The 23,991-nt window shown below is 36.3% G+C and overlaps 1 protein-coding gene across 1 annotated transcript in view; it reads right to left on the reverse strand.

Annotated features, from left to right (window-relative positions):
* LOC127843255 (dipeptidyl peptidase 4-like) overlaps positions 1-13,847 on the reverse strand; it is a 101,693-nt gene extending 87,846 nt beyond the window's left edge. Inside the window, exon 1 of the mRNA XM_052373120.1 lies at positions 13,220-13,847. Coding sequence (XP_052229080.1) covers positions 13,220-13,249 — 30 coding nt within the window. The 5' untranslated portion in view covers positions 13,250-13,847. The remainder of the gene's footprint in view (positions 1-13,219) is intronic.
* Positions 13,848-23,991: the final 10,144 nt, after the last annotated feature.

Below are 23,991 nucleotides of genomic sequence, written 5' to 3' on the forward strand. Positions count from 1 at the left end.
CATAAAAAACATCGTCACACCAGTACTGTCAGTACTTTGATTGCAGAATACGACCGCAGGACCATACGATCCCGATGTCCGCGTACTACCAATGAATCACTACTCCCACCATAGGCATTGAAGGCTGAGTATGGTATTAATACGATTTTCTTTGGACATCAAACTATGAACACAATTTTCAAAAAACTCGTTTACATTTCTATCTTCGTGTACTGCGTAACCGCTTATATGATCGATTGAAGATGAAATGTCTTTATTGGTTCAACCTCCCAACCACACCAAGCGACTAGATAGGCATCAATCATCAGATGACATGTGGAAACGACGCCAACGGACCATTAAATATTGGTGTTCAATTCCATTATTGTTGCTGGATGCTACGCGATTATTGATGTTTATCACAGACAGAATAAAACGAGTGCTTTGCTATAGTATTGACGAATATTGAAAATACAGTGTGCGAGAGTTGCTCTGGTATTTCAAGGAATGAATCTATTAGTGCAACTACAACGTGATTTTGTTCACAGATTTTCATTATTTTTTTGGAAATTTCAATTTCTTCAGTAACAGATCTGTATTTTTTTATATGGTTTAAGATTATAATTATAGCCAGATAAATGTGAATAAATCGGCATCCGAAGTTTAAACATTGGTCATCAAGGAGCACAATATAACACGTGACCACTCCGACACTCAGGCTTTTTATAATATTTTTATCTACAACATTTTATGTAATTTTGCAATATCCTTAACAATTAGTTTTCCTTTCAGGACCTCAAGCAAAACGAAAATCTAATTTTCAGTTATTTCAATTAACAGCTGGAAAAACAAAGAGATTTTAATGCTAAATAAAAACTACTGATCACTTTGTTGTGTAACATTCTGTTTCGTAGAATGAAATTGACAAAACGACGTCATTATTTAGAAGTTGTTTGGAACTCTTTGATCAATTGTCGCTCCGGTGTTCAGTGTTTATTGTTGGAATGGATCAAATAAAGTTGCATACCTAATCAAAATTATCCACATGAAATAATTTTTAACACATGCTATACCCTGTTTCCCATGAAATACAACCATTACATATTTTTTTTATATTACACATGTGTCATACAACATTTAAAAGCGTTTTCATTGGCTTAGTTTTCGTTTATTGACCAATCGCATTTTGTTTTTTTGACGTTGCAACGTCAAATGACGTCACGAAATGTAAACAACATTCGGGATTTATAATTATGTTTGCGTCAATATTTATTTAATTTGCTCGTTTAAAAGCATGTGATAAAAAAGATCTGACATTCGTTGTCATATCATACCATATTTTATTAAACTTGTCAAGGAAATTCCTGAACTCGTTTAATAAAATATGGTATGATATGACAACTCGTGCCAGATCCTTTATTTATCATATGCTATACGCTGTTTCCAATGTAATATAACCATTACGAATATTTGTATCTTACATATGTGTAATATACTTTGTAAGCGTTTTCATTGGCTTATTTTAGTTCGATTGACCAATCGCATTTTTTTATTTTGTTGAAATGACGTCGCAACGTCGAATGACGTCACGAAATGTAAACAACATCGGGGATTTATTATCATGTTTGCGTAAATATTTATTTAATTTGCTCATTAAAAAGCATGTGATAAAAATGATCCGACACTCGTTGTCATTTCATACTAGTTCAGGAATTGTGTTAGTAAGCGAGCCTTTGGCGAGCTTACTAACAATTTTCCTTGACGAGTTTAATAAAATATAATATGATATGACAACTCGTACCAGATCCTATATATATCATATTAATTTCTTCTATAATCATTAAGACACAATTATCATAGCAAATATCTCTCAGTAGATGTCTGAATGTAAAGAGGTACCTCGTTAAACATATAAGCTGAAAAAGGCCAAAGGAAATGTGAATCATTTTTCGGCGTAGCTATCTCTTACGTGCTTTGATGTAATTTAACCTTCATAAACATCCAATTAAAAGAATGTAAGAGAATTTCACCACCGGTAAGCACGCTTTGAATAATCCTTTAGCTATTCACGACGTCTTAAAATATGCAGTGAATGCACGAGTTTAATAGAATGTTGTCAATAATTTAGTAGTCGTCTTCCGAATTCATGCAACACATTATAAAAACGAATAACGGAATATGCCCCATAAACTGTACATTACGATGGCCAATTTAAAATTCCATACTATAAAAACCTAAACCAACAATCCGATCGATCAATAATGCATTGCGTACACGCGAACTAAGTCATTCGCCAAGATTGATTGGATATGTAAAGAACATGAGGAGTAGAAAAAAGCTTAAATGACAGTTTAAATATGTGTGCACTTGATTGTGTACATGTTCTATTAACTGAAGGCTATTTCCAACATTGAGAAAAAAATTGTTTTTACAGTACACACTATATTACTTATTGTGAAAGTAACCACCCAGTACAACTAACAAATGTCAATACTTAATGTATCGCAACGAAATTTCAAAGTTAATGACAAACGGCGATCCGTTTCATTAATAGCCTAATCATATTATCGAACAACATTTTGGAATTAAACACAACAACGCTAAGCGTACATCGTTACTAGCTATGATGAAAGAAGATGCAATAACGCCATGACTTATTAGCTGTATAGTGCATGTTTACTCTGTACATCGAATGTAGATATGTTTACGCGCGTGTCCTGGAAACCATAGCAACGTTTTCTCGTTAATTTTGGAGACCAGAAGAGAACGTTGACATCCGATGACACCAACATTTCCCAGAAATCGATAACTACATAGAAGCAGTCAATTCGAAGCCATAAAGGCATTAGTAGTAAGAATACGAGATGGGTTGCAGATATCAATTTAATGCATTGTATTTGTTTTCATCAATCACCGAAACACGCGTAAAGACTGAACGTTTGATTTTTCGACTAAACGTTGGTATGATTTGTATTCCTATAACATATACATGTAAATAGTATAAAGAAAACAAGAGTCATTTTCATTTGCTAAGAACAAACTGAAACACAAAAACACGTCGCTGAAGGATATATTAATGTAACGAATGTAGTACTACTTTTAGCGAGTGACCAAAAGCTTTAACAATAGGACTATACAAATGTAAATACGTCGTCAATGTTCAAGACAGTACAAATTACCGATTATCATCGTGCAATTCGGGTAAACAGAAGTGTGCTGCATCATGCAATATTGCATAGCATGTTTCTATATTCAACATTATCGTAATAAATATAACTGAAGGCAGTTGTTAATAATAGTCTGAAACGACCTCCATCACAACAGCTTTTAATATGTAATTAAACTCAATATTCATTAAAAATGGAAACTTGTTAAAACGCTATACACAAATATCCTTTTTCAAACATTTACATTTTACAACCACTTATGAAAACCGCCATAAAAAGGTGATATCAAAGTTACATTGACCAATCGATTTTAATGGAACAGTGTATGTAGAAATATAGTCTTTACTCTGATTTTTAGTTGTTCTTGAAATGAAAATGATTGTTTAAAAAATACGTAACTTATTAGTGTAGTCTCTAGGGTAGAAACGTAATTGTCGGGATATGCTAATACCTTCAAATGGCTATATTTGCCGTTAATTCAGGGCAACAATCTGGTATAGAAAAGTAAGGACTATAAAAAGTAGTAATGTCCCTTGCAATTGCTGTTGCAAATGAAGACAGTGTATCAAGAGAAAATGTTCCTGCAATGTCCTGAAAAAAAGACTAGGTTAAAGTGAGTTATGTGTTTTAAAGTATGTTGCGTTTTGGAAAATGTTCATGTGATAATAATAAAACTTGATACATTGCATATTTATTTTCGCTTAAATGATACAAGTTTTAATTAATTTGTATTCTTATAAATATGTTGGTCGTATATATCATTGTTGAATAATGTAGAGCATTATTATGAAACGATGAAACACGGGAGTAACTAAATCTGTATATTTGAATGTGGATTATGTTTTAAAAGGGTTATGATTCTTATCACAAAAATAAAAATAGACGAGAGATAGAAATCAGGCACAATTCTTCGATGGTGTCACGGCAAATTGAAAAAGAGGGATACTGCTTGCTTGTTCATAACATTCATAAAAGAACAACACTGTAAAAAAAAACATATGTTAGGGTGTGTGGTCTATCAATGTTAATTGCCTAGCATCACATATAAAGATCATATAACTTTCCTTATGAAAGCAATACACGTCCATCAACAGAGTTCTTAACGGCAATATTTCACATTTTCCCATGTAAACAATAAATAAAGAATCCGCCATGACGAAGAATTAAAAACATTTTTATTCAAAAAATCTCTAATAAACTCGCTTATATTTTGATAACAATGCAGATAGTATATTTTTCATGAATCAATTAACATTGATAATATAATGACAAAAGGAGAAATTGCTTGTTTTAAGCATTTTCTTACATAGAAATCTTACATACTGATTTACTGCCTCTAAAAGTAACAACATACGAAAATAACAAAGGACAATAACTCAAAACTAAGATAGAGGCGGGTTTTTCAGCGTTTAATATGTATTTAGGTGAATAAAAAAAGTCTTTCCTTTTCCACGAAAATATTCAATCTTACTATACACTACATTTTCAGAGTGTTGCAGAGTGAACACAACATCCGCCATGACATACGTAGAAATAACATAAATACGTTTTTAAGGTTAATCATCCATCATTGAGTACGACCTTACATGAAGCATTTGTGTAACCTTGACCCTTGATGTGAATCGTATGACCTTACATAAAGTATATTGTGTGACGATGACCTTAACCCTAGACATGAATCTTGACCTTAACCCTAGACACGAATCTTACATATGACACACAGCAAGGAAGAAGATGGAGAAGAATTATGGAAGGTTATTACGGATTCCACTGATGCATAGCAAAATAATGGCTAAATAATAAATATTTCTACAAATGTGACTTTTGATGTGTGGCCTTGACTTTGGTCAAAAACACAACGGTTGCACTGCCTGATTATTGAGAACAATTACATCAGGACATTTTAAGAATCCATTTAGTATGGTAGAATCCTTACCAAAAAGGCATATTTAATCAAATAGTGTATTTTTGACCTTTGTGTGTGACTTTGACCATGACCCTAGCAACCTGATTCTTATATTTGACACTCAGCTAGATAATGAAGAACAATTGTGGACAGTTAGTACAGAATCTCTTGATGCATAGTATAGGAATGACTAAATAATGAATAATTCATCAAATGTGTGACCTTTGACCTTAGCCCCTAGGATTAAATGTGAAGCACCCCCAGATGACTGAGAACAACTATGGCAAGTTTCATGGCTCTGGCTCATATGTTAATGGAGATAAAGCTGTAAGCTTATATTACAAAGCATTTTTTTCAAGATACAAAGGGCAATAACTCCGTTATTAACATATGGTGTAAAATGCCATTTGGCGTGCATCATCCTCTTATCCGTATATATACTCATACCAATTTCAATGAAATCCTCCAAACACTTCCAAGATATGGCTCCGGACACACAAGTGCCGGACGGACGGAAGGACGGACGGACGGAAAGACGGACGAACGGACGGACGGACAACGCCAAAACAATATCCCTCCGCCTATGGCGGGGATAAAAAAGTAATAAGAGGGAAAGAACTGTTTGTCTTTATCAAGTCTTTGTTAAACGATTATAACAGTTGTCTCCCTTAAATAATCGGATAAGGTTCAATCAGAAACGGTCAGCCAATTTGAGGGTATATTGGAAAAATTCGGCGAATAATAAAAATGAATGAATTCTTTCTTCTGGAAGGCAAAGCTTTGATTATATTTGGGGGAAAAATAATACGTTAAATTGTCGTCGAAAGATACTGTCGTCTTACCACAACCTTCGTCTAATGAAATACATAATGTATTAAGTCATATTAAAACCCTGCTATGTTAGTGTAAACTCGGTTCTGTGTAATAACGATTTGATTAGACAAAAACTACAAAGAAAAATGATCCGTTATATTTAACGCACATATCCATGCTCAGATTGATTATATACATTCGGTTAACAGTAGACTTCAAAATTTAAAATAAAGAACAGATATAAAAGCGATCTTTGTAAAGAGTTCACACATATGATCTATTACAAGCGAATGGGAGTCTATCATTCGAACTAATCTGTTCCAAATGTGCATGCACATATATATTCAAGGTCGATGCATTGTTTCATTGATACACTGGTAGTTTATAAATAATATGACATAAATGTACATTTATATTATCTTTCTAAGCGTTCCATAAAACAAAGTCATATTTCAGCAGAATTTCTTCTTGAAGTTATTATAACTAATAGTGTGGTAGTGTTTTGCAGAGATATTCAAACTCTGATTTAATTGGCGCTTTGTTTCTGCACCTAACTTTATAAATCGATGGTCTTAAGCGATAGCAGAGGGCGAGTATTTAATAAGTCCTATTATATTTGACCCGCGTCATGAAAAAATGGACCAATGACGAGTATAATATTTTAAGTAATTATAACAACAACACCATAATGGCACGTTAAACGTTACGTGTTAGGTAAAGGCGCGTTTCGAGTAGAAAAGTTTTCCCATGATTAATACATATTTCGAATAACATCTTCAAGGAACGAGACAACTTGATTAAACGCTCAATACACTATTAGCTGGATGGTAATGCGCAGATTGGTTAAACTAGCGTGTAGCGGCGCCTGATGATTCTTATACTTTGCAATTTGCCAAGGTGTGTTTGCAATTAGTGCAACAATTAGTTGGGCAATTACCAAGGACCGTCGAAAGAGTATAGACAGCCTCAAGCGAAGGATTGCATATTGCTCGAGAAAAGTGAATTGTTATTTACAGACGATGGAACGTTCAGCTTTGTCAGTATATATTAATGTCTATAGTATTAGTTAATTGAACAATGTTCTGGGAAATGAAGACTTACAGCACTTGCGTATATTGTTGACCAAGAATAGCCTTACATTGCACACGGCCAGTCAGAGACCATTCTTGTGGCTTTAACATTCCACACGGCCAGTCAGAGACCATTCTTGTGGCTTTAACATTCCTTACGGCCAGTCAGAGACCATTCTTGTGGCTTTAACAATCCACACGGCCAGTCAGAGACCATTCTTGTGGCTTTAACATTCCACACGGCCAGTCAGAGACCATTCTTGTGGCTTTAACATTCCACACGGCCAGTCAGAGACCATTCTTGTGGCTTTAACATTCCACACGGCCAGTCAGAGACCATTCTTGTGGCTTTAACATTCCTCACGGCCAGTCAGAGACCATTCTTGTGTCTTAAACATTGTACACGGCGAGTCAGAGACCATTCTTGTGGCTTTTACATACCACACGGCGAGTCAGAGACCATTTTTGTGGCTTTAACATTCCACACGGCCAGTCAGAGACCATTCTTGTGGCTTAAACATTCCACACGGCCAGTCAGAGACCATTCTTGTGGCTTTAACATTCCACACGGCGAGTCAGAGACCATTCTTGTGGCTTTAACATTCCACACGGCGAGTCAGAGACCATTCTTGTGGCTTTAACATTCCACACGGCCAGTCAGAGACCTTTCTTGTGGCTTTAACATTCCACACGGCCAGTCAGAGACCATTCTTGTGGCTTTAACATTCCACACGGCGAGTCAGAGACCATTCTTGTGGCTTTAACATTCCACACGGCGAGTCAGAGACCATTCTTGTGGCTTTAACATTCCACACGGCCAGTCAGAGACCATTCTTGTGGCTTTAACATTCCACACGGCCAGTCAGAGACCATTCTTGTGGCTTTAACATTCCACACGGCCAGTCAGAGACCATTCTTGTGGCTTTAACATTCCACACGGCGAGTCAGAGACCATTCTTGTGGCTTTAACATTCCACACGGCCAGTCAGAGACCATTCTTGTGGCTTTAACATTCCACACGGCCAGTCAGAGACCATTCTTGTGGCTTTAACATTCCACATGGCGAGTCAGAGACCATTCTTGTGGCTTTAACATTCCACACGGCCAGTCAGAGACCATTCTTGTGGCTTTAACATTCCACACGGCCAGTCAGAGACCATTCTTGTGGCTTTAACATTCCACACGGCGAGTCAGAGACCATTCTTGTGGCTTTAACATTCCACACGGCCAGTCAGAGACCATTCTTGTGGCTTTAACATTCCACACGGCCAGTCAGAGACCATTCTTGTGGCTTTAACATTCCACACGGCCGGTCAGAGACCATTCTTGTGGCTTTAACATTCCACACGGCCAGTCAGAGACCATTCTTGTGGCTTTAACATTCCACACGGCCAGTCAGAGACCATTCTTGTGGCTTTAACATTCCACACGGCGAGTCAGAGACCATTCTTGTGGCTTTAACGGAATTGGTCGTTTAAATTAGTTTTAGTCTTTTAAAAACCTAAATCCATTATAAGGTATAAGTGGCGACCCTGATAAGCCTGTGTGGGCTGTACAGGCTTATCTTACAGTAAGTGATTCAATTCATTTTTTCTTTCATGTGGTCTTAATATAGTCTTGGAACAAATTGCTCATTCAAACCCGCATGTTTGGAAATAAAAGTGCATTAGTAATTTTAATCGATAGTAAGACCTTTGATACGGCACTTTTGTTGCGGATGTGTACATATAGTTCAATACACGTTTTGGCTAACCATCTACATATACCTCAATAAACAAAGGCCATGAATAACCGGAGTTTTCAAGTGTTGTGGATAATATCCGTTTTTTCAAGAAAGTGAACCAAGAAAAGCAATGTTTTATTATTGAATACAAGACATTAAGAACGAATAATTCAATTAATGCACGAGTGAGTGAGCGAGTGAGTTATTGACTTAGTGAGTGAGTTGTTGAGTGAGTTTGTTAGTGAATAAGTGAGTACATAAATGGATGATGAATGGAAATGTATATTATCTTTCTGGTTAAGTTCACACTGCAAACCTGGACACATTAACATTAGTTTAACTTTTTCAGTGCTGGAACCGAATTTTGAAGGCCTTTGCAAACAGTTTGGATCCAGATGTGAAGCCACAGAACGTGGCGTCTCATCAGGATCCAAACTGTTTGCTATTTTAAAATCAAAGACAATGCTAATTTTGTAATTCAGCAGAAGACATTTTAGCAGACGACAAATTTCCCAGCATGCAAAGGGTTAGACTCTGGCCACGCCTAACACAGAACCGTCTCTATGTCCGATTTACGACTGCTTAAAAATAATCAACATAACGATAAGGATCGCTACATGCAACAATATGTAAGTTGTATGTCACCGCGCACAAATCAGTGCTTTCTTTCATACCGGATATTCATCTCCAACAAATAAGATGTTATCATTGAGAAATGAGATTGCAGTAACGGATACGGGTCTGCGCTTCTATCCAGATAGAAATCCTGGTACTCAGCCAAACACCTGTCTGCCAACCTCTTGGGTTCACTCTGGTTTTACTAAATATTTAATTACGGAATTAAAATACCGGGACCTGGTTTGCTATTAAGACGGATACTTAAACATAGTCTAAGATAATAATAAAACACATTATGCGGATTGTAATTTATCCCCGTTTCAACGCGACATTGACGGTTTAACACCTTATGGAATATACTATCCTGTATTCAACCTTGTGGGATATACCTGTCGCGTGCACGGACTACTTTTTACTTTACCACTGAATGATTTTTCATAAGAAATCAAGTCGAGAAAACTTTAGCTTCAAAAATTCGAGACCTTCAACCTTTAAATCTAGTCATATGACATAATTTTTTGCCATCCGTATAATAATGAATCAGCTGATTGATGGCGTCATAAAATGACATACTAATTGCGTCATTTTCCCCAATGTTTGACGCTTTATTATAAACGCGACTTATTTCACTTGTACATGTACTGTATATCGACATAATTGTCAATTTATCACATTTTCCTTATTTCGTGTAATGTGCATTGTTTATAATCCATCCATATACTTTTGACATTTAAGAATGTACAACAAGCCATACAAATATCGCACAATTCATAAATAATCTGCAATATTTGCTTTCCGATTAAATTCACGTTAGGCATAGAGCTGTGTAAAGTATAAGATGGTAAAAATAGAACCACACTGGAATTCGGAACGTCCCATTTTTTACACGGGTATTATCCACTCATTTATCTGTTGTGTAATGGAATGTTTTCCACTCTTTGTGTATTTATATATTAAATTATTTTGTACAATATGGGCATTTACCATAGACAAATAAAACATTGTGCAAGTTTAAAATTATGTTTGTATGCAGAAATCTGCAAATGCAACCGAGTTTACCAACGGCTATTATTTGATAAACTGCTCCGGTTCATTTTAACAGCAGTAATGTACATAGAGTACATGACGTAGCGTGTGATGAAGAAGAAAGTTTATTGAGTTCGTAAACTCATTTGAATATAGTGATAGGATGGCATTAGGGTCTTTAATAATTAAAGACCCTAGATGCAAAATCGTCAATTGTTGAGTTAAATGGATTATTAGATGGATTTTAAAGGATAATTAAAGGTAAGAAACTAGTTCGAACGTGTTTTGGTTTATGTTTGTACGTTTGTCGTTCCCTGTTCTCGGGGTAATGATTTTAACATGGGCGCCATTGATGCATCGGATCACACACGGCATACCCATAACATTTTATAAAAAACACGTTCTGCGCATCCTTAAATTCGTCGCCCGAAGTCAGAAAACGTATTGCCCTGTATATTAAGTTGTCTGTTTACTTGTCGGGATTGTCAAGGTCGTCGATGGTGTACATGTATCATAATGTGGACATCGACATCATTTTGTCAGGAGCAATCGCCGCCATATTGGATTTTGATTATTTTCTTTCGAAAATAAAATGAATTACAGTAAAGTAAAATCTTCTTTTTGCGGTCGTAATGTGTTACAATTCGCATACTGCGTAAAATTGAATCGAGGCATACGGTGATATTTTTACTTGTTTTACAGTCTGTGTGTGATTTTTTTAAAGACTATTTTGCGTACCAGAACAAATACATTTATATCACTACGCATGGTTACATTCGTTAGATTCTAAGCGCTTTTAAAGCGGGTATATACGATCTTGTCAAATATTTATTGATTAATATAAAATGTGTAAAAAAACTTATTATACATATATTGCAATATAAACTAAAATAAAAGTTAAGAAGAACATGTGTCGAAAAATGCTAAATAAGCCAGATATTTAATTCTGAAATCGAAAAAGGCTGTACAGCCGAATTCACCAGCATGTATATCATGCATGTACGATGTGAATCTAAATTTAGTTTAACGGTTCATTTGAAATTCCTGCAGCGATATCGATTCATACGACACATGAACACTTACTAAAAAGACGAATGCATCGGTTATTGTAGGAAAATAATTACGAATTATCTTCGTCACAATCGGCTCGGGGCGCTAATTTGTATTTGCTGTATTTTATAAAATTCGCCTTAAATGTATCATTTTTCTTGCATATTGTGTGTTATTATAACATATTTGTATCAATATTTTACAATTCAGCACATATAAAAATCGTATATACCCGCTTTAAGACTGAATTGAAATTATTGTTAAAGCGGGTATATACGATTTTGTCAAATATTTATGAATTTATATAAACTGTGTAAAAAACTTATTATATATATATTTCAATATAAATTAAAATAAAAGTTAAGAAGAACATATGTCGAAAAATGCGAAATAAGCCAGATATTTAATTCTGAAATTGAAAACGGCTGTACAGCCGAATTCGCCAGCATGTATACCATACATGTACGATGTGCATCTAAACTTAGTTTAACGGTTTATTTGAATTCCTGCAATGATATCTATTCATACGACACACGAACACTATCTCCGATCCTAATACAAAGACGAATACTTCGGTTATTGTAGGAAAATATGTACGTCACTATCGGCTCGGGGCGCTAATTTGTCTTTGCTGCATTTCATGAAATTCGGCTTTCATATATAATTTTTCTTGCCTATATTGTGTTATTGTAACATATTTTATCAATATATTACAATTAAACACATATAAATAATCGTATATACCCGCTTTAAGGTTATTAGATCTATTTAATCAAATGGGATAAATAGAATACTAGGGTTAGCGTTGAATACAGAGAAGTTCATGTTGCTCGGCTCGAACACCGAAAGCGCTCGACAAGGCTCGCGCTCCCGGCGTTCTAAGCCTCGCAACATAAATTTCTCTGTATTCAACGCTAACCTAGTATTCTCTATTTCCCGAGCGCAAAGCAGTGCTTTTGGAAGAACGCGCATTAGTTCTGCCTTGTTTATTTCACGAATACAACAGGCGTAAAATGAATGTCAATTATGGCATGATAAATGCAAATGATGACATAGTAAATGTCAATGATGACATGGTTTGTGTTGCAACTTTTTTGTTGAATTTTACTCCTGTGCACAGGAATTTGATGAACGTTATTTTAGAGTTCGTTTACAAAACAAAACTAATTGTATGCAAGTGAATACAATAAACGTTGTAAAATAAAAATTCATCTTTTGAACTCGACTTCTTGTTTCATATATCAAATGTCATAATCATGTTTATGAAAAAAAAACAATATAAACCACTGCACCTGCCGAAAACATACACAACTAAATGAGTCGCGTTCTGAGAAAACTGGACTTAATGCATGTGCGTAAAGTGTCATCACAGACAGGCTTATCAGGGACGACACTTTCCGCTTTTATGGCATTTTTAGTTTTAAGGAAGTCCCTCCTTACTGAAAATCAAGTTTAGGCGGAAATTGTCGTCCCTGGTTAGCCTGTGTGGACTGCATAGGCTAATCTGGGATTACACTTTACCCACATGCATTATGCTCAGTTTTCTCAGAACGCGTCTCAAATGGGCATCGGAAACTTTTAAAATTGCCTATTTTGAGGTATGCTTAATAGCTTGATTTTACTGATATAAACATTGGGACACAAATATTAAATTATTACAATGAAAAAACCTAACACCTAAGAAAACGCATTGGATCAAAGTATTCAACTAGTTATAATCGAATTGTATTGACCATTACTTATCTATTTCAGATCTAGTCTCGTTTCTCATGGAAACAGCAATACATAAACTATATTTCAATTCTTAACTATGCTGAAAACACACATTGCCAGCATTACATATCTTGCATTCATTTCATAAACGTACCTCTTCGAAATCGTCGTATTCAGAGCCCATGTCGTCAGTAATAATTCTTACAAGATATCCTACGATAATACACGATAGTTTCGGCACACAATCCTTGAAATAATGCCCGAACCACTGATAATGTTTCCTGATAGGTCTTCGACAGGAAACACACAAAACTACACGAACTAGTTATATAGGAGAAGAACAAATACTAAATATTAAATAAAAACACCCAATGCACACGCTTAACGATACAAAACAATTGCTAGACGTTTATTTTGTTATGATTATAAAATTTCCTATCGACTTTGAACCGTTTCGATCTGTTGCTGTCTTGTTGTCTGTATTTTAAATCCGTTTTATCACAACTTATAAGTCACATATTGATAAATCAACAACTTAGATCTATAAGTCACATATTGATAATATGTCCTCGTGATTTTCTGAGGAACTGTAATACAATGAAACCAACCACGCTCCACAATTCACCCAAGAGTTGCGCAGGTCAATTACCGACCGTTTATTCCTTGAGTGTATTTAGAACCAAGTATACAGCGATACGAAGTGAATTCTCTTAGAGATGTCGAGAGATGGCGATCTAAAGTATGGAATAAACCTGACGGGTATTTGTCTCACCCGGCTAACAAAAAACAACTGCCAAAACCCTACTTAAATGAGTGTACGAGTAACTGCGGAGCATAACACTATTTAAATGCGTCTTATTTGTTTTCGTCTAAAGTGGATATCACACACGAGAACAAATCTAGCAACGAATATTCGTATGTTAGATCACTAATGCGACGCTTGGAAAAGTGAAAAAAACACTGTTCGATACCGGCTATAAACAAAACCAAGCAAACCATGAAGGCATGCTTCAAGCGTATGAACGTTAAACCTTGATTTCTTTCGTGTATCGTCTATAGGTATAGCAGAATATAGATTACATATCAATCAGGATGTATGATAAGCGCAAGCGCTCAGCTCGTAACAAAGTATGAGGTGCCTAATACTATGAAGGTTAAACGATGCCTGTCTATATTGTTTTTTCTCGTCCGTTGTTCATATACCAGCAATTACCGTTATTTAGAAATGGACCGTTTGTCGTTAATGACCGGCTACGCAAACCCTTGCTTAAAGCGGGTATATACGATCTTGTCAAATATTTATTGATTAATATAAAATGTGTAAAAAAACTTATTATACATATATTGCAATATAAACTAAAATAAAAGTTAAGAAGAACATGTGTCGAAAAATGCTAAATAAGCCAGATATTTAATTCTGAAATCGAAAAAGGCTGTACAGCCGAATTCACCAGCATGTATATCATGCATGTACGATGTGAATCTAAATTTAGTTTAACGGTTCATTTGAAATTCCTGCAGCGATATCGATTCATACGACACATGAACACTTACTAAAAAGACGAATGCATCGGTTATTGTAGGAAAATAATTACGAATTATCTTCGTCACAATCGGCTCGGGGCGCTAATTTGTATTTGCTGTATTTTATAAAATTCGCCTTAAATGTATCATTTTTCTTGCATATTGTGTGTTATTATAACATATTTGTATCAATATTTTACAATTCAGCACATATAAAAATCGTATATACCCGCTTTAACTCCAATTGTCTTAATTAAATGATTTTTAGCGTGCAAAGGGTTAATCTACCGATCATGGTATTTATAATAATAACCGATACGCAATATTGATATACATATTGGCATTTAAAAAGTTATGTTCAGTATAGATCATGTACATGTTATGTGCAATACTGCGTCCTCAATCATATAAATTGTACATGTACAAAACTGATACAATACTGCGATGTGTCGGTATGTAATAACACTTGCATCACCAAGACTAGAACACTAAGTGACGATTGTTAAATGGACACTACAATACATATTTCGTCAGACCTGTACTATACATTGTACATTTCCTTAACATAACTATATTTATCACATGCCATACCCTGTTTCCCATGTAATATAACCATTACGAATATTTTTATCTCGCACATGTGTAATATACTTTTTAAGCGTTTTCATCGGCTTAGTTTTTGTTCGACTAACCAATCGCATTTTGTTACTTTGCTGAAATGACGTCGCAACGTAAAATGATGTCACGAAATGTAAACAACAATCGTGATTTATCATTATGTTTGCGTAAATATTAATTAAATTTGCTCATTTAAGAGCATGTGATAAAAAGATCTGACATTCGTTGTCATATCATACCATATTTTAGTCAAAGAATTCGTTAGTAAGCTCGCCAAAGCCTCGCTTACTAACAAAATTCCTGAACTCGTTGAATAAAATATGGTATGATATGACAACTCGTGCCAGATCGTATATAATAATATAATATGGTTTTGTAACACCATCGACAATTTCAGATTTGTTTATAAATGTTTACATTCGAGACAACTTGCAAACATTCATGTATAAACAAGACATTGCAGAATAACCTTGTTTGTTTGGATTAATGATTCGGATGAAAACATGTAAATTACGGCATTCTATACTATTCAAAGAATTACTGAGGATGATTAAATCAGTTTTGTTATATTTATAAGTTTAATTAATTCCATCGAAATGAGTATCGATGTTAAAAATTGAGTGCTATTGAGAACACATTGATTTACAAGGACAACCTTGAAAAAAGGAAAAGCTGTTTTGTGTAAATCTCAATACTAAGAGACATGCTCATGTTATGTACTTTTTATGCTAGATGCATCATTTTTATGCTAGATGCATCATTTTTATGCTAGATGCATAATTTTTATGCTTGATGCATAATTTTTATGCTAGATGCATCATTTTTATGCTAGATGCATCATTTATATGCTAGATGCATCATTTTTTTAATTAGTTTATTATTTTGATGTGAACCATTGTACATTACCTATGCCGAAAAGAATAGAGTGGATGCTCCACAAATTGAACATATAGTTGTTAATCAAAGGGTATTGAGCTTGGACAAAACTTCAGTTATACGTATTATGGAGATAGTATTTACTTGTTCTTTTATCTGAAATGACTCGCGCACCTAAACAGGATGCTGCAATTCGATTAACGTAATTCTTAATTCTTCTTAACCCATTTATGCCTAGCGTCTAAAAAAAGGCATTTGCAAACAGCGTTGACCCAGATGAGACGCATGTTTGCTTAAATGAATTTCTGAAAGAAATATTCTAAATATAGAAATAAATATTCTCGACATTCCTATTTTTGGAAATAAAGTGATCCAATTTAGATGGATGGGAGAGTCCACGGGGCATAAATGGATTAAACAAACATCTCTTATATAGAGAGATGCCAACTGCTGAAAGAAAACAAAACAAGCGCACACAAAATGTACGTATGCTCAAACTGATACGCCTATACATACCGTTTACTTGTATAGTATGAAATGTGTTATCAATTAGCGATAATGATATGGTTTTACGAGACTTACGAGACAATAACAACGTATAAACGTATGTATGAATGTTACCCTAAATTACATAACTGACTCGTCTGGTGCGTCCTGTAGGACAGGTAACAAAGTAAACACTTGCATTACATCGAAGTTGTATTTTAATATGTGCTTCGATAAATTGGGCGCAATACATGTTCGAAACGTTTCGTCCAAGATTAGCATTTGCAGTCTGTAAAGTGTCGTCACATATTAGCCTCGGCGAACTGCACAGGCTAATCTTGGATGACACTTTATGCACATGCGTTGAGTCCAGTTTTCAAAATGGTAAATCAAACAAATAAAATAATAAAACTATATGTGTTAATGGATGAAAGTCGTGATCATTCCATCCCGTCTCAGCTTTTGCGAGTAATTGACAATATATGCAAAGTCATACAATTATATAATAATGCATGATTATATGACCATCTAGCTAAGATCGGATATCACACCCAACAACCCCAGAAACAGAGCTCATTATGTTTATATCTACATCAATATTTTTTGTTACGTTTATATAAATGTATAATGTACGCAACATTTAATCTGTAAATAGGATCTTATAGTATAATACTCGGCCAAATAGGCTTATCTGTTACCTTAATGAGATGCATATACCAGATAATTAAAGGGACATGTAGTATCACGAAACAAAATTTCAACGCTAGATGTAGTATGGTAACATAGATTTAACGATATACAAAACGCTCGTTTTTATTTTCTGTGGCACAATATATAACATTTTAATTTGTCACAACGATATCTATCTATTTTGAGTATTCATGTGCTTTAAAGTTTCTTGTATGGTCGAGTATTGCTATTTCATTATGTGAAACAATGCTTGAGGATCGTTGTTGGTTTCGGTATTTCACAGTTCATTAGAGTGTCTAGATTTTAAGAGCGCTAAACTGGAGAAATGCATGGCAATTAAAAAGTCATAACATCCGAATTATGATATAATTTTACTGCGAAACAATAAAACTCATCGATTCTTGTCATTGTTATTTTTATTGTTTGATAAAGTTCATAGCCACATAAAATAACAGACAATCGTGAAATACTAGAGTGTATGTGGCATATACGTGACTTTAACTACATTTCATAATTATATAAAACATTTACCATTATTAATTCATATATGCAACAGCCATTGGTGGACATCCAACAGTTTTTATGGTTTGCATTTACCAATTAAATGAATTAGCGAAATTTTACGCTGCCGGTAAAGTTTCAAGCATTATGATCACCGCAAAAGTTGAGTTAAGATCACAACGATATTTTATTCAGCTATGCCGTAAAATAAAAGAATGCTGTATATGGAGCAAAAACACACTTCATCAATTTGGGCTGTTCCTGAACTTATATATACATATTTGAAGAAAACATTCACCATCTCAACGTACGTCAATATTTTACCCACTGATCTTCATAAACATAAGTTATCTGATCGAAGTGTTTCCTTCCGTGAACAATTTAATAGAATATAAATATAACAAAGGGCGTTAACCCTTGAGAACTACGTTCCAATAGAACGATTCTACTTGTGTACCTTTGAACATATGAGTCGTGTTCTGAGAAAACTGGGCATAATGCATGTGCGTCAAGTGTCGTCCTAGATTAGCCTGTGCAGTCCGCGACACTTATAATGACGATATGATGACAAATGGCGAAGTAAAATTGAACCTTGCACTGTCAAGCCGAGAAATTCTTTATGTGTATGGAAATGTGTAACGTGCACAGGCTATTCAGTGACACCACTTTCCGTATAAACTAGATTTTCGCCAGACATAATTTAAACGAAAAATACCACACAAGCGAAAATGGTCGTCCCTGATTTACGGTGGCATATAGGTGACATTCACTCCTCTTTTTTCAAATTGCACTCCTCTTTTTTCTATCTCGTGGCCTCGATTTAGTAACTCGATGCCACGACTTACTAACTCGTGGCCACGAGATAGAAAAAAAGAGGAGTGTAAAACTAAATAAAAGAGGAGTGCAATTAAAACAAGTTATGTGTTGGTAAAACACTATGCCCTAATATATTTGCCTTTGACCTTGAAGGATGACCTTGACCTTTCACCACTCAAAATTATGCATGACAAGTATCAAGTTGCTATCTTCAATATTGCAAAAGTTATGACCAATGTTAAAGTTTTGGGAAAGACACACACATACAATGACAGTCAGACAGACCGGCCAAAAACAATATACCCCCTCTTCTTCGAAGCGGGGCATAAAAAGAGCGGTGCAGTTAATAAAGGGGTGCATACAACACAAGAGGAGAGAATTTTAGCTATCTCAAGGGAACGAGGTAGTCAGTCAAATCAAAATCAAAGTTTGTGTAACATGTGCAAATATTCTGTACGCATATATTATATAGCTGGCTTAAGCGGGCTTTTACTGTGATGCTTACTTCCCTTTGTATAAATAGCAACATGGACGACCTTACGATCAACTCGTAAAGTAGCGTCCCAAATTAGCCTGGGCGGTCGAAACAAGTTAATCCGGGAAAACACTTTCCTCTTTTATTGAATGTTTCGTTTAAAGGAAGTCTCTTCTAAATAAAAATCCACGAAAAGTGTCGTGGCCGATACGCGTGTGCGAACTGGACATGCTATAGGCGACAAGTGTCGTGGCAGATACGTGTGTGCGAACTGGACATGCTATAGGCGACAAGTGTCGTGGCCGATACGTGTGTGCGAACTGGACATGCTATAGGCGAAAAGTGTCGTGTCAGATACGTGTGTGCGAACTGGACATGCTATAGGCGAAAAGTGTCGTGTCAGATACGTGTGTGCGAACTGGACATGCTATAGGCGACAAGTGTCGTGGCCGATACGTGTGTGCGAACTGGACATGCTATAGGCGACAAGTGTCGTGGCCGATACGTGTGTGCGAACTGGACATGCTATAGGCGACAAGTGTCGTGGCAGATACGTGTGTGCGAACTGGACATGCTATAGGCGACACGTGTCGTGGCAGATACGTGTGTGCGAACTGGACATGCTATAGGCGACAAGTGTCGTGGCAGATACGTGTGTGCGAACTGGACATGCCATAGGCGACAAGTGTCGTGGCAGATACGTGTGTGCGAACTGGACATGCTATAGGCGACAAGTGTCGTGGCAGATACGTGTGTGCGAACTGGACATGCTATAGGCGACAAGTGTCGTGTCAGATACGTGTGTGCGAACTGGACATGCTATAGGCGACAAGTGTCGTGGCCGATACGTGTGTGCGAACTGGACATGCTATAGGCGACAAGTGTCGTGGCCGATACGTGTGTGCGAACTGGACATGCTATAGGCGACAAGTGTCGTGGCCGATACGTGTGTGCGAACTGGACATGCTATAGGCGACAAGTGTCGTGGCAGATACGTGTGCGCGAACTGGACATGCTATAGGCGACAAGTGTCGTGGCCGATACGTGTGTGCGAACTGGACATGCTATAGGCGAAAAGTGTCGTGTCAGATACGTGTGTGCGAACTGGACATGCTATAGGCGAAAAGTGTCGTGTCAGATACGTGTGTGCGAACTGGACATGCTATAGGCGACAAGTGTCGTGGCCGATACGTGTGTGCGAACTGGACATGCTATAGGCGACAAGTGTCGTGGCCGATACGTGTGTGCGAACTGGACATGCTATAGGCGACAAGTGTCGTGGCAGATACGTGTGTGCGAACTGGACATGCTATAGGCGACAAGTGTCGTGGCAGATACGTGTGTGCGAACTGGACATGCTATAGGCGACAAGTGTCGTGGCAGATACGTGTGTGCGAACTGGACATGCTATAGGCGACAAGTGTCGTGGCAGATACGTGTGTGCGAACTGGACATGCTATAGGCGACAAGTGTCGTGGCAGATACGTGTGTGCGAACTGGACATGCTATAGGCGACAAGTGTCGTGTCAGATACGTGTGTGCGAACTGGACATGCTATAGGCGACAAGTGTCGTGGCCGATACGTGTGTGCGAACTGGACATGCTATAGGCGACAAGTGTCGTGGCCGATACGTGTGTGCGAACTGGACATGCTATAGGCGACAAGTGTCGTGGCAGTACGTGTGTGCGAACTGGACATGCTATAGGCGACAAGTGTCGTGGCAGATACGTGTGTGCGAACTGGACATGCTATAGGCGACAAGTGTCGTGGCAGATACGTGTGTGCGAACTGGACATGCTATAGGCGACAAGTGTCGTGGCAGATACGTGTGTGCGAACTGGACATGCTATAGGCGACAAGTGTCGTGGCAGATACGTGTGTGCGAACTGGACATGCTATAGGCGACAAGTGTCGTGGCAGATACGTGTGTGCGAACTGGACATGCTATAGGCGACAAGTGTCGTGGCCGATACGTGTGTGCGAACTGGACATGCTATAGGCGACAAGTGTCGTGGCCGATACGTGTGTGCGAACTGGACATGCTATAGGCGACAAGTGTCGTGGCAGATACGTGTGTGCGAACTGGACATGCTATAGGCGACAAGTGTCGTGGCAGATACGTGTGTGCGAACTGGACATGCTATAGGCGACAAGTGTCGTGGCAGATACGTGTGTGCGAACTGGACATGCTATAGGCGACAAGTGTCGTGGCCGATACGTGTGTGCGAACTGGACATGCTATAGGCGACAAGTGTCGTGGCAGATACGTGTGTGCGAACTGGACATGCTATAGGCGAAAAGTGTCGTGGCCGATACGTGTGTGCGAACTGGACATGCTAATTTTACCAAGTTCATAATAGTTACCCAGCTTACCAATTTTGAGAAGACACAGACTTCAAACCACAACAAGTAATACAAATAAAAATATATGTTTCAGTTACCAAACACCATACAGTTCATCGTAGTTAACTTATAATGTACAAAATAATGATGCAGGTGGTGTTGGTATCGCGTATTTCTCACAGTTATGTGAAGGTTGTTCATCTTAAGAACCAACTGATAATTTTCACAACAATGTAATCCGTTTAAAGAACGTTTGCATAAAATTAAAATAAGTCATTAACAATTATTGACCCAATAAAAATGTTTGAAATATATGTTCTTGTATTGATGATCAGCAATCGATTTCGGCACAACAGTGTTTGTACCGTTTTTCTTAATTTAGCACCTAGGTGTATTAATAACAAACGTTTAGACTGCATTCGAAAGCAAGCGTACTATAGTGGTAGCGCGCTACCGTTGGCTTTTCAGGTTCCGATTTGGAACCCCAGGAAGGCACTCGTCTCTTCTTCTCTTCGCTGTTATTATAATTATTAACAACAAGTTAACGTATTACACGTATTACAGCTCCATTATTTAATTCATTAAGTGATATAGAAAACTTAAGTACGTAAACGACTCCCGTAAGAGTACTTGCCCGTGAGAAGCGCAAGAAAAACATATTTGCTATGATTAGAATGCTGCTTGTAGCGGTGTATTACACCGCTCTGTGGTATCGAGTTAAGTTTTGTGATCCACGCAAAGGTGAGGTACGGTATAAACGAACATTGGTATCATACTGACTAATTGAACAACAAAGTGTGTTGGATGTTATTGCTTATTCGATGTGCATTGATAATATTGCAGATAACAAAATACTTTGCGGTAGGAAGTCAGCGATACGAAAATACCAGCCGAAAACGGATTCTTTATTCAAATAGTTATCAATTTAAATATATGTGATATGTATATAAATAAAAGTGTCATTTTGCAAATGACACGTTAAATTTTTACAGCATTTTAGTTCCAATGCATTTATTATTTGTAATTTCGTATATATATATGGTGGCTGATTGCTGCCATTACATTCTGGTGCGTTAGTTAGTTATTCTAATAGTAAATCTCATGTTTATTGAGACACATATAGACTACCATCAAATCAAAGTGTTCATGTGTTGTAGCTTCTTTGTTTAAACAAAAAGAATCTATGTATCAAATAATGTATTCAACAACACAAACGTACACAATCATTTAAAGCACACTATCCTGATTAGTCGAACTGCTTCTCAAAGCATGTGGCAGTGGAGAGGAAGTTTAATGCATCACTAATGAAGGAACACAGGGCGCTTGTAATTCACTTTGACAACCATGGCATCATAATATCACTAAAAAATTCATAAACTCGCCGTTTGAGTCTTCGATTTTAAAACTGAGATTTTGTCAAGCGATAAAACTTTTTTAAATATTTTATACGTAACTTGGAAAGTTAACATGTTCTACACGTAGCAGAAGTGTATTTCAACAATAGCTGAAACGGAATATAATAATGATTATGAACGAGATCTATAAATAAATAGAAATAACTTTACACATAGTATGAAAATAAAATAAATAAATACTTTTTTTCTTTCCTTGTCCGACATTGACATTTTTTCTTCTACACTACTTTGTATCACGAATATATATTTTTGGTATCTTCGAAAATAAAATGAGTTAGCGGCGTTAATGTTCAATCAATTTAAATCGTATCAAAATCAGTAATTGGTAATGATCCCACAGCACTGCTAGTTGACACGTTTGAGTTACTTCATGTTGTTCAACTGTATACTTATATTCCACAGTATAATACACAATGTTCTTTTGCAGAAACAAAAATTATAGTATACATTCATTGATTTCGAAAAAGCATTCGATACAGTTATTCACCAAGCATTATGGATACAATTGATTGAATCATGTTTTAGCTGCAAAATGATTGCCACGATAAAAGTATAGATGGAAATGTTAAAGCATGTATAAAAAAACACTCAGGATATGTATGATTCCGACTTCTTTGACGTATCTCTTGGTATTAAACAATGAGATCATCTGTCTTCTTTACTTTTTTACACTGTTTATCAATAATATTAAAGGTTGTATTCGTGTTCAACATTTGACAAATAATGATTAACATGTGTTAGCTGTTTCGTGTTGTTATTTGCTGATGGCATTGTACTATTTACTACTAACCCAGTAAGCCTTCAGAACCAACTTAACGATATATTCCTTTACTCTTCTAAGTGGCGTCTTAACTTAATGTAAAAACAACGAAAATTTGCATATTTGAAAAACGAAAAAGCAGGTGCAGCTTTTCATTGCCAATTAATAATGAGTTTATTGAAATAGTCGATACATTTTTGTACCTGGATGTAAAATTCCATTGCACTGGAAATATGTCAAAAAAATTAATGAAAAAACACTTTGAGCCTTCATCATCTTGCATCTATTTTTAGCCATGTTCAATTAGATGTCAAAACTAAACAATCGCTGTTTGATTCATGAGTTGCACCAATCATACTGTATGGCTCTGAAGTTTGGGGGCATTTACGACAACTCTAATGTTGATAAATCGCATATCAAA

The sequence above is a fragment of the Dreissena polymorpha genome, chromosome 8 (genome assembly GCF_020536995.1).
Source record: "Dreissena polymorpha isolate Duluth1 chromosome 8, UMN_Dpol_1.0, whole genome shotgun sequence".
NCBI lineage: Eukaryota > Metazoa > Mollusca > Bivalvia > Myida > Dreissenidae > Dreissena > Dreissena polymorpha.